The 12,637-nt window shown below is 54.8% G+C and overlaps 1 protein-coding gene across 1 annotated transcript in view; it reads left to right on the forward strand.

The window, feature by feature from the left end:
• Window positions 1-12,637, forward strand: part of CMIP (c-Maf inducing protein) — a 234,964-nt gene that overhangs the window by 174,460 nt on the left and 47,867 nt on the right. Inside the window, exons 4-5 of the mRNA XM_047078821.1 lie at window positions 6,279-6,440; window positions 11,188-11,229. Of these exons, the coding sequence (XP_046934777.1) occupies window positions 6,279-6,440; window positions 11,188-11,229 (204 nt within the window). The remainder of the gene's footprint in view (window positions 1-6,278; window positions 6,441-11,187; window positions 11,230-12,637) is intronic.

Genomic DNA, 12,637 nt, shown 5'->3' on the forward strand with positions numbered 1-12,637 from the left:
TCTCTGTGCCGTCCGGCATGGTAGCCGCTGGCCACTTGTGGCTTTCCAGCAGCCACAGCGTGGCCAGTAGACCGAGGCACTGGATTTTCAATCGTATTTCATTTTCGTTAAGTTGAATGTAAGTAGCCACGTGGGGCTAGGGACGTGGGGCCTGGGCGGCACAGCTTTGGGCCGTCCACCGGGGGGCACTTCTAAAAGCCAGTCGGTTCCTCCCTGGCTCGTTTTTCTCGTTTTTCTCGGCAGCTCCGAGGAGCTCCCGTGCCTCCCTTCCTTTAATGACAGGTGGTGGGGAGCATGCGTGCTGTCGCGAGCCTGAGCCTGGGAGGCTGCGGCAACCAGCAGAGCAGCCCCATCACCGGGAGGCGTGCTTCCAGCACGTTCTGAGTCACGCCTCTCCCGGTGAGGGGCACACTCCCGGTGACAGCTTGTCTCCCGTGGAGTTGCCGACAGGCTCTGCTTTCCCAGGCCGGAGAACCCCGGGCGTCTGCGGTCGCCTCTGCCGTGGGAGCAGTTGCCGGAGAGATGGCGGGTGTTGCCCAGGTAACGTCCCCTCCCTGACAAGCAGAGGGCGAGGACGGCAATGGAGTGACTGACTGTGCCACCCGGAGGCAGGAAGCTTTTCCTGCTGGCTCTGTTGTTTCGGGAGCTGGCGGGGCTGAGTCACGGATGCCAGGAATCCTCCTAAGTTCCACCTGCCCCAGGCCACTCACTCCTGTCCCTTGGTAGGTGATAAGAAGGTAGCTGTTTAGCCAGCAGCGGGGCTAGGTGCCTTGTATATGTTATCTCACAGGAGAGCCACGGGAGCCTTTGGCAGCAGTTAGCCTGACCCCGCGTTGCGGTTGAGGCAGCTAGGGTGCGAGTAACATACTGTGAGTTCCGTGCGCACTGGGACCTGTCTGCTTCGCTCACCGTGGGGATCCTTAGTACCGAACACAGCGCTTGGCCCATCATGGGAATTTTTGATGAATGATTGGACAGATGGTGGATGGATGCCGGGAAGGACGGATGAGTGGGTGGATGGATGGTGACAAAGGTGGATGGCTTGGGTACACGGGTGGCCAGGTGAATGGGTGAAGTAGAGCTTAGATTTCTACTAAGTCGGCTGTTGAAACACCTGCGCTCTTAACCACTAAGCAGTGCTGTCTCCGGCTTTGTCTGCTGCCCTCCTCTGCCTGCCTAGGTTGAGATTTCTTCTTAAACAGTGTAATTGAAGTGTAACTTACACAGCTTAAGATTCACCAATCAGAAGTGCATGATTCGGTGATTTTAGTTAATTTATAGAGTAGCGTGACCATCACCACGGTCCAGTTTCAGAATATTCGCATCATCCCAAAAGATTCCCTGGTGTCTGTATGCAGTCTAATCCCTGTTGCCCCACGCAGTGACTCTTCCACTTTCTGTCTCTATGAATTTGCCTTTTCTAGACGTTTCATATAAAAGGAATCACACAGAATGTGTCTTGCTCCTGGCTTCTTTGACTTAGCATCATGTTTGTAAGGTTTGCCCGTATCGTAGCACATCTGAGTAGATCCATCCTTCTTCTTTTTTTTTTTTTTTTAATTTTTTTAACGTTTTATTTACTTTTGAGAGAGACGGAGATAGAGTGCGAGCGGGGGAGGGTCAGAGAGAGGGAGTCACAGAATCCGAAGCAGGCTCCAGGCTCCGAGCTCTCAGCACAGAGCCCGACGCGGGGCTCGCACTCACGAACCGTGAGATCATGACCTGAGCCGAAAGAGCCACCCAGGCGCCCTGATCCATCCTTCTCTTATTGCAAACACTGCTCCGTTGTCTGGATAGACCACCTTTTTGCTTATCTGTTCATCAGTCGATGGGCATTCGGGTCGTTTCCAGTCTGAGGTGATTATGAATAATGCTAGGGACACGCATGTACGTGTCTTTCCGTCGAGTCTGTTTTAATTTCTCTTGGGTAGATTTCTAGCAATAGAATTGCTGGGTCATAGGACAAATGTATGCTTCATGCTTTAAGTAACTATCAGACTGCTTTCCAGTGGTGCTGTCCTCAGTGCAGTGCCATCGGCAGTGTACATGGGTCCCTCCACATCCTCACCAGCACCGGGTGTCGTCCTTCTGGTTACAGCCAGCCTGGCGGGAGTGAAGTGACGTCTCTTTGCCGTTCGGACCTGTGTCTCCCCGGTGGCTCAAGACGCTGAGCCGTTTTCTGCACACTTCCTTCTAGACTGCACTTGACCTTTTCAGCCATGGGTTGGCAAGCCTTTTCTCTAAAGGGCCAGATAGCAAATATTTGGGGCTTTGCAGGGCACGTTGGATTTCTGTCCCATGTTCTTTGGGGTTTTTTCTTTCGCAACCCTGAAGACCATTCTTGGCTTCCTTGCACAGAAAGAAGCAGGGGGCTCGGTTTGGGCCCCCCGCTGCACTTTGCTAACCCCTGCTTTAAGCCCCTCCCAGAGAGCTCTGGGGCCCGTGACCAAAGAATCCGGTGGCCACACTGGACATGGCAAGATGTCACCCACCCGTCCTGGTGAAGGGGCTCAGTGGGAGGATCATACCGCAAAGCCAAGGGCCAGGCTCCTGGGAGCCTGGGAGTCAGGGCTCCAGAGGTGTCCCTGTCCCAACCACACTGTGATTCATGACCAGATGAGCTCATTGGAGTTTTTGGGGATGAAACCTGCTAATTTATCACCACAACGGAATGAATGGGTCCCTGTGGGTCCTGGGTAGGCTTCCCTCTGCCCTGGAGCTGCCCTGTCCTAGAGCCAGCGGCCTGTCTAACCCCCATGACCGTGATTTCACAGCCCCACTGTCCACCTGCTGCCCCCACCCACCGCCTTCCCGCAGCTCCTCCCCCACCGCCCTGGCCGCCTGGCCTCGGGTTCTCCAAGCCTCTTGTCACTGAATGCCACCAAGCATTCTTGAACCCCCTCCACTCATCGTGTCTCTCGGTGAATCTCTCTCTCCTCTCCACTGTCTGCACTGGCCCTGATGGACATGATAGAAAGAGAGAGACCTCTGGAATTAACCAGAGTCGATTTTGACTCCTGAACTGACCCTTTCTAGCAGTGTGACCTTGGGTCCTGAACTCACGCCTCTCTGGCCTTGAGAGTCGTACGTGTGAGCAGGACACTGGAGGCTACAGCACAAGGTTGCGGGTGCCCCTCTGAGCCCCCGCACTCTGAAGCCTGCTCACCGGGACCGCACGTGGCTCTGCCTGGGGGCACGTTCCTCTCTGGCTGCGAGAGCAGTTTGTCCACGGTGCGGGGCCCTGGACAAGAGGTGTCCAGAGAGTGGGCGGGCAAATGCAGCGTCCTCGCTCTCTGGGGGAGGGGAGCGGGGAGCACTGTCTCCTCAAGCTCCCACGCGATTCACAGCGGGTCCCACAGCGGCCCAGTCGTAATGCTTGGTGGTGCCCCGTTAGTGGCTGCTTCTTCCTCCACACCCTGCGCTGATGTGCCCCGCACCGCCGCTCCAGTCAAGAAGCCATCTGCACTTGGGTTCTTGTCTTAGGGTCTGCTCTGGGGGCTGCTTAGCGTGCGGCAGGTCCCCGGCTCCCCGGGTCACGGTGAGGATGGAGAGAGCTGATTGATGCCCAGGAATGCCTAGCGCCTGGTGGGTAGCGTGAGCTCATTACACTTTGGCCCTTGTCACGATCCCTGGGACCCTCTGGTTTTGAATGCAGCTTCAGCCTCTGTGACCATAGGTGCTGGGGACGCCCACTGAGCAAGGGCTCTGGTGCCTGGGGACTCACAAGAGAGTGTCACCCTTCCCCGCTATGGAGGGGGTGTGTCGGCGGTCCCTGGGCTGGTGCTACCCCGTGGGCCCTCTTGCCCGGACCTTGCTACCTCGGGGTCTCAGTGATGTCTGAGTGTGGAGAGCCGCGGCGGTCCTCACGGCCACCCACCCCCACACGCTGGCTGTATCTGGCAAAGTTCCAGCGGGTGGGGTGGAACAATGCTCACCAAAGATTAATGATAGCTATTTCTAGGTTGTGGGATTTTGGAGGCCTCTTTTCACTTATCCCCTTCTTTGTGCGTTTCAGCATGGTTTAAATTGCTTACAACGAGCAGGCATCGTTTTCACGAAAAGAATGAAGTCATTATTCTTTCAAAGGTAAATAGCTTGCAGCTGATCCGAAGATAGGGCCCTTACAGCCCAGACCGTATTCACATCTAGGATCTGCTGTGGGAACACATGGGTGTGCATCGTGTGGTTTTCTTTGGGGCTTAATACACGGCGAGTTTCCGTGACCATTTCACGGTCGCTTAAAAAGCAAGCAATTCTCTGGGTACGGAGCAAACCCACAGTGTCCAGGACTCGGAGGGGCCTTCGTCTTCGGGGGCGGATCGGGTTCTTGCCTTGGGAAGCGTCTCCACGGCTTTAGACTTGGGGAACTTTGGCTCTGCACGGACCAGGCGGTGCGGAGGTGGTGCCTAGCTGACGGTAACTAGGCCCGAGGCTGGTTACCGGCCCAGGGAGGCCTCCGGGAACCGGCTGTGTCTCGTCATTAAAGTCCTGGGATTCACTAAGTCCTCACTGTCACCGTCACCCCCACCGGCCGCCTGTGCTCACTGAACGTCCGCCCCTGACAGCTCGCCGCGGCGTCTTCCAGTCCTTAGAGCATCTGCAGTGATTGACAAGTCCGTGTTTCAGGTGGTTCCTCTGCCTGCCGCCCCTCGGAGGGGCATCATCGCTCTCTGGCTCTTGATGAGGCGTGGTGACTGCCAGACCACAGCCAGACCAGGAGGGAGAGTAAAGGGCAGGCAGGTGGAAGACGGGGTACGGGGACCAGCCATACTGATTTGCTTAAGAAAGATCCGGGCTGACGAGGGAAACAGACTTTGGTGTGAGTTCGCTTTGTGGGTGATGGTGGTGGTGATGGGGCCTGATGAGCAAGTAAGAGACCAGAGAATCGTGGAGTTTGGGAACAAACGGGGGGAAGAAAGTAAAGATACTATTTGTACTGCTGGAGGTTGTGCATTTCGTCCTCTTTTTCCAAAGAGACGAGTTATGTACCCGGGTTCCCTTTTTGTGGCCAGTGGCTAATTCCGTTTGGACTCTGCCTGTGAATGTAACTGCGTACAGAGGGCGGACCATCGTGGGTCCAGAATTTGTCAAAGTCACACCCTGAAAGAGGCTGCAAAGTATTTTCCTGCCTGATTTGTGGAAGAGGAACTGAGGCTCAGTAGGTGACACGCTTCATAGAACCGGGCCTACCTGAGTCCAAAGTCTGCCTCTTGTGCCATGGCGAGGCCTCACCCAGCACAGTTAACTCAGGTTGGTAGGGAGCACATCCCCAGATACTTCCTTGAAAGTGCTGGGTTCCAAGATCACTTTGTAATTTATAACTCAGAAACAAAAGGGTCAGGGAGACCCCCGGAGGCCTCAGTGGGGGACCCTGACCTCCTCCCTACTCACTCCTTCATTCAGACTCTGGCTCAGAGACTGTGACTCGTCACCCCAGATGGCTGCTTGGTGCAGTGACACTAAACTTAGGTTTTCCCCAGGGAGCAGAGCACTTAATGAAGGAGTTCATCCAGTGGGAGAGTCCCAAGCCAGGGCAACAGTGGGGCCGGCAGCTGCCGGGGCCGGGAGGCACTTTGGCTGGGACCTCCGCCTTCCGAGGGCTGCTGTTTCCATGATGTCAGAGAGGCGGAACTCACTCCGCCTCACATCGAGGGAGACAGCAGCCCGTGCCCCAGTTCTTCTCCGCTTTGGACGCAGCCCCGAGCAAAGGTGAGGATATGCTCCGTCCCACTCACCAGGTGGAAACTGAGGTCCACTTTGCGGTTCTCGGGGGCCTACTGGGCTTGTCACCACCTGGCCGGGGTTGAGTACCTGGCCACAAGCCTGTCTGTCCTTTTTCTTAGCTGGACTCCACTCTCCAGAGGGACCTCTTAGGGTCGGGATGAGTAGAAACAGTACCTCCAACGCAAAGAAAGCCTCTCTCTGGACCCCTGAATGCTTCCTTCCACCCTCCCTGCGTGTGAAAACTTAGGGAATACGTTTGGGAGAAGACGTGATCTGAAAGAGACATCGCTTTGTTGTTTTTTTAAGTCATCGGAAACAGTGTGGAGATTTCTCAGCTAGTGTTCGGAAGGCCTGTCTGCAAACATCGCCTGTGACCCTGGGCAGGGACTTCTCCTTTCTCTGCGAGTCAGTTTCCCACGGGAGGGTTGGTCCACACGGGCAGTTTCTCGGGGCCTTGTACCCGCTAGGGCATCTATTTCTCTGATCATCTGGTGTCCTCTTCCACCATCAGAATATCAATAACATGTTTGTGTCTCTTTCTCCCTCCCGACCAGAAAAAGATTTACAAATATAAGAAAGTGCTGAGTAACCCAAGCCGTTGGGAAGTTGTCTTGAAGGAGATCCGAACTCTGGTGGACATGGCCCTGACATCCCCCCTGCAGGATGACTCCATCAACCAAGCCCCACTGGAAATCGTCTCAAAACTGCTCTCAGAGGTAAGACGTGCCCCCTGCTTGACTGTGCACACCCCACCCCCACCCCCTCTGCCGAGCACCAACGCTGTGCCGGGCAATGGAATCGGACTTGAGTTTGTGTCGTCTGCCCGTTGTGGGCCGTCCCGGGGGTGTGGCAGGGGGAAGGGGCAGTGGTGACCACCCTGCCATGCCCCACGACCGAAGCTGGGGGGACTAGCCTCGGGCCTGACGACAGGCTGGTGGTGATGATGGCAGCAGATTTCAGGAGCTTCCAGTTTTTCCCGAGCCAGAGCACATCGGTGAAGCCCCCAGACTGCCCTGCCTTCCTGCCCGCCCCCCGCCACCCGTCTCCACCTTGCCCTGCCCTGGCCTGCGTCAGCTGCAGGGGTCCAAGCGGCTGTCGCTTTCTGCCTCCACGACCCCCCAGAGCCTCAGAAAACCCACTCTGCTGTGCCAGGCAGCCCCCCGGTAGGGTGCGTGCCGTGCCGGGCACTGTCCTGGGCATTGGAACAAAGACAAGCCCCCACCCCCCTGGAGCTCACGTTCCAGCAGGGAGACAGACAGGAGCGTGGGGGCTCAGCCAGAGCCAGCCGTGCCATTCATGTGTAGGCGAGGGCTACTTGGGGACACGCTGTGACTCCGGCCCGGGCACTCTTCTCCGCGCTCCACAAGTACTAAAGCTGTCTCGTTTGTTTGCCTGCCTGGGCCCCTGGGGACGCTGGCGTTGATGACTCCCGGTTTGAACTTTCCACGGCCCCAGGGCAATGCCTCCGTCCCCCTTCCCTGGGAGTGGCCCCTGGTTCCTTCTAGAAGCACAAGCCCCTTGCTGCCTGGAGCCACCCCTTCCCCCGCAGACCCAAGCTGGTTGCCGCCCATCAGTCCAGGAAACTGGCCCGGGCCTTCTTCCATGTCTGCTATTTGAGCAGAGGACCCCTTTCCCTGGAAGGAAGTACGGCAAGAGGTAGAGGGTGGGCTGCAAAGACGGTGGCAGGTAGAGGAACAGAAGACGTGCCCTCGGGCGTGCGACAGCTTCATTTCGCAGAAGAGCAGAGACTCACGCTCTGAAATGCATCACAGTCAAGGCCTGGAATTGGAGGCCAGGCCGGGTGCTGTATGTGCGACCTGAAATCCCGGCTTCCCGCCTGAGCAGGGGAAGGGCCCCAGCAAGCAGGCCCGAGGCTGGCCGCTCACCACGAGTACGCGCCTGCTGTGTGGCGGCCGGTGTCAGGTGCCGTGCAGCACGGCATCTCATGTCGTACGGTCTCCCCTGAGACGTGGGCCTTGCTGTCTCCGTTGTACAGATGGGGAAACTCAGGTCCAGAGACACTGGAACACCTGAGCAAGTGGTGGGGCTGCAAATTCCACCTTGGGGCTTGCTCGCTCTCCCTGCAACACCACCTGCCCGCCCCTCCTGCCCCGCCAGTCCCGGCCGCCACCACACCGTCGTTGACATCAGGTTCGCTGTCAGGACGATGGGGAAGGCGGCCGGCGGGCACTGTCGCCAACCTCTGGCGGCGTTTATGTCACATGTGACCGCGCACCCGTGGGCCTTTGCATCGCTTCTCAGGCACCTGATCCCCAAGCACTGGGGTAGGAAAAGATAAAAGCATTTAAAGAGGAAAAAAGGGAAGAAGCTTGCATCTGCTGTATACCTACTGTGTGTCGGGCAAGGGGTCAGTATGACTCACCGTGTCTGACTGGTAAGAGCTGTTGTTTGGTAAGGGACAGAGCTGGACAGAGCTGTGCCCGGGCAGCATCCCCTCGAGTAAGGCTTGACGCCTCCCTGAGTGACACTCAGGCTCTGTGATGACCACTTTGGCAGGCATTTAGTGCTGATACTTAGCATTTCTCCAGGGACCCTGCAGGGTAAGTACTAAAAGGTACAGACGAGTAAACAGAGGCTCCAAGTGGTTGTCACCTGCCCAGGGTCACTTGGATAAGTGCCATTTTTATTGCCATGGGCGGTAGTCATGACCTTGACCTTAACCACTCTCAGCTTAAGGGTCTAGGAGGATGGGTGGAAAGACAAACAAATCCTTCCTCCTCCTTGCCCTTTCTTGTGTAGATTATATGGGCTAGCTTATTTGCCTGTTCTCTTTACTCAAGTTGTCTCCGGGGTCTCCTTCTACGAGGCTCCAGGTGTCACCAAGCCAACCAGGAGGTGGGCAGGATCCCCAAGGAGGGGGTGGAGGGGCTGTTAGTTCTGCGAAAGGACTGCCCATCCGCTGTTCAGACAGAGCCGCATCCCTGACCTCCCGGGCCTTTGTTGACTTCAGTGTGTGGAGAGGCCGCTCAGTTTGGGGTTCAGGTGTCCCCTATGATTCAGTGGCCGTTTTCAGTGAGTGCTCTCCACCCAGGGTTGAAAATGGCCTTGGGAGAGAGAAGTGTCCCTGCGGAACAGCACAGGCCACCACCAGTGACTGGGACAAAGAAATCAGCATCTGTATTTACCGAAGGCTCTTCCTGGGAAGGTGCACAGGTGCAGTGAGGAACGGACTGAGCCCTTCGGAGCTGTCCACCATGGCCCGAAGGATGGGACTGGCCCTTGCTTGGGCTGAGCACCATAGCTCAGTGGTTAGAGATGCAGGTTTTAGGGGGGCACCTGGGTGGCTTAGTCTCTTAAGCATCTGACTCTGGATTTCAGCTGAGGTCATGATCTCACAGTTTGTGAGATTGAGCCCCGGCATTGGGCTCCTTGCTGACGATGCAGAGCCTGCTTGGGATTCTTTTTCTCCCTCTTTGTCTCTGTCTGTGCCCTTCCCTGCACATGCGTGCGCTTTCTCCTCTCCCTCTCTCTCTCTGTCTTTCTCGCTCTCTCTCAAAGTAAACTTTTATAAAAAGAGAGGGGCACCTGGGTGGCTCAGTCGGTTGGGAGTCCAGCTTCAGCTCAGGTCATGATCTCGCGGTCCGTGACTTAGAGCCCCGTGTCGGGCTCTGTGCTGACAGCTCAGAGCCTGGAGCCTGCTTCAGATTCTGTATCTCCCTCTCTCTCTGTCCCTCCCCCACTCGTGCTGTGTCTCTCAAAAATAAAGAAACATTAAAAAAAATTTTTTTTTTTGAAGAGAGAGATGCTGGGGCGCCTGGGTGGTTCAGTCAGTTAAGCATCCAACTTGGCTCAGGTCATGATCTCACAGCTCATGAGTTCAAGCCCCATGTTGGGCTCTGTGCTGACAGCTCAGCCTGGAGTCTGCTTCAGATTCTGTGTCTCCCTCTCTCTCTGCCCCTCCCCTGCTCACATACTGTCTCTCTCAAAAATAAATAAAGATTTAAAAAAAAATTGTTTTATAAATGAAGAGAGAGATGCAGGTTTTGGCATCAGGACAGAGAGGGTGAAACCCACACCCCACCGTCTCTTACCTGTGCTCCTGAGTCAGCTGCCGCACCGCGTGAGACTCCGGTAGCTCATCTGTGGACAGGAAAGCAGGAAAAGCATCGTAAGAAAGAAGAGGGATGTGGGATGAGGGTTACAGAGTGCACTCGCACTGCCTGAGGCATAGTGAGCTGTCATTGTCAGTCAGAAGGAAAGACCAAAGCCACGTTTCCATCTACCCTGGGCGGAAAAATTATTGATGTTTAATCATCTGCCATAAATGGGCTGCTTAGACTCCACCAATGTCCAAAAAAGAAAAAGCCTTTGGATTCCAAAAGACATCCTTCCACCTTCCGTGTGTTCCTGGATTCTAAGCCCGAGGGCCTTGCTGTCTCCACGGGAACCCGGGGACTTGAGGAGGCAGACATCGGCCCCGGCCGGGTTCCAAGGCTATCTTCACCCTTTGGGCAAATCCACGGCCCAATGGCTTTTCTTTTGTTTCAGCTGCTTGTAAATGCCAGATACCCTGATGCTCCTTAAACGTGATGCCAGGTGGTGCGCATGGTGGGGCTGTTTCTAGAACCCAACAGCCATCCATCTTGCCAGTTCACTGTCCGGTGAGACGGCATGTTACCAGGGGCCAAATGCGGCCCTATTAGGAAATCTGAACCGACACCAGGGAGAACCCATTCCACCAAGAACACAACACGAAGCTAGAAAAGGAGACGGTAGTTAGACCGTTTCTGGTTTCTCCCATGATTTCTCATTTATCACGTGATCATTCCTTCCCTCATTCACATACGCACAGGATGGTGGTAACAGGTACCAGCTGGGTAAGAAGATCCCGCATTGGGGAGGGAAAAAACCCTAAAATTTAAACAAGCTTAACGCATTCCACTTAATATTATTTTTGCAAGTTAATCGCTGGCATTTGAATTTAGCTAAACCACGTTTGGCCAGCTCATGGAAGACCATTCTTCCCTGGGAACCTAGCTGGTGCCGCTCTTATGCCTGGTGCACAGTCAAGATTCCAAAGTCTGTTTCTTTATGTGTTTACTGTGAACCTGCCTCCTGGCTCCCCAGTGGCGTCTACATGAGCAGCACCAAGCGTGCAGTTAGGTCTGTCTGTATACCCTCTCACTGAAGCCCACAGAGGATCCCTATTTATGGGAGAAGAAACCGAGTCTCACCGAGGAGCCAAGGTCGCATAACTCAGAGGGGTGAAACCAGGACTGGAAACGCAGTCCCCCCGCCCCAAAGCCGCGCTTTCCTCCCTTCCCGACCAATCCTGTGAGGGGCTTCTGATCTGTTTAATTAAGCAAAGTGACCATTGCTCGCTGAGATGCTGAAAGCGTTTTTCACCGGTTGGACCTTTGAGATGTAAATGTTCCGTTTTATTAATGTCAGTGTTTCTGTTTTGTTTTGTCTCCCTCCTGCGCTCTCCATTCAATCCCTCAGAACACAAACTTGACTACCCAGGAGCATGAGAACATCATTGTGGTAAGTCTCTCCGGACCCTTCTCCCTCTGTCCACCTCTTGGGGCCCACAGTCCTTCCCCCCCACCCCCCCGATCTGAGTGCATTCTCGGAAGCACGTGTGATCCACCAGCATGGCGACCTTACTCGGTTTTGTCTTTTCTATCAAGCCAGACGAGTCTGCTTCCTGCCTTTGCACGTTTCAGAGCCCCAATTGATTGGGAAGGGGGATGTAATTATCAGTCGTTGAGGTTTGTAGCAAATGTGTCTTAATCGCCTCCTCCTTCCCGAGTGTGCCGCAGGGAGTTGAAGGCAGGAGATGGCAGACAGTGTATAATGTATTCAGAGCCATAACCCTATTAGCTGAAAGGTAAGCCTTCTCTTTCTTGCCCCAGGACAGATCTCCTAATTAATCCACAAATAGAACCTGGATTTAATTCCCTCTGATACGCAAAGTGGGGTAATATTTTCTGGGACTTGACTGTGATGTAAGCATCTTTGGCGTAAAATCTCTTCCTGGGTGATTTTAAGCTATGAAGTGTGACTCTCACTAGAGAGAAGAGAGAAATGAGGTTGCACCTGCCGGATGCCAAGCACCGATCTGTGTATTTGAATCTGTGCATAACTAAGACCGTTCCTGTTCCCGAGACGTTCATCGTCTGTTGTAGGAAGACACGTAGATCACTGCACAAATAGAGGCTTGTAGTATAGACAGTGGAGTGATAAACTCACCCGGGAGAGAAGCCACTGTGCTTCTTGGAGACAGCGATGTCTGAGTTGGGTTTTGAGGGCCAGATGAGGGGCTCCTGGGTGGCTCGTTCGGTTAAGCGTCTGACTCTTGATTTCGGCTCCGGTCATGATGTCACAGTTGTGGGACCGGGCCCCACATCAGGCTCTGTGCTGAGCGTGAAGCCTGCTTCAGATTCTCTCTCTCCCTCTCTCTCTGCCCCTCCCCTGCTCGCATGTGTGATGACCGTCCACTCAGCCTCTGTCAAAATAAGTAAACTTAGTAATAATACATTAAAAAAAAAAAAAAAAAAAGGAGTTTGCCAGATGGCAAGACAGAGTAAAGGCCTTCCCGAGAGAGAAAATAAAATGTGCACAGAGACGTAAAACAACATGCTCTATTCTGGAAACATCAGCATTGCTGGAGCATACAGCATAAGGAAGTAGGGAAGCAGAACTTGAAACGGAAGTGGGAGGCCAAGCTTGGTGTGCACAGAAAGGACATTCGCCTGGGCCCGAGGTCCTGTGGCTGCAGCCTCTGAAACAAGGACAGCATGCCAGACTCCGTGCCCCTCTGAATTATGGTTTCTTGGGCCCTCCCCCTTGGCGCTGGCAGGCCCAGCCTGGAGAATCCCCTTCCTCACTCCAGCTGGGTCTTGTGGGCACCCGAAGAGGTGAGGCCTAGACTGTTTATTGTGGAGAATAA

Source organism: Lynx rufus, unplaced genomic scaffold (assembly GCF_022079265.1).
Source record: "Lynx rufus isolate CCGP_SWC_20201006 ecotype Redwood Valley unplaced genomic scaffold, mLynRuf1.p SCAF_16, whole genome shotgun sequence".
In the NCBI taxonomy this organism is placed as follows: Eukaryota; Metazoa; Chordata; class Mammalia; order Carnivora; family Felidae; genus Lynx; species Lynx rufus.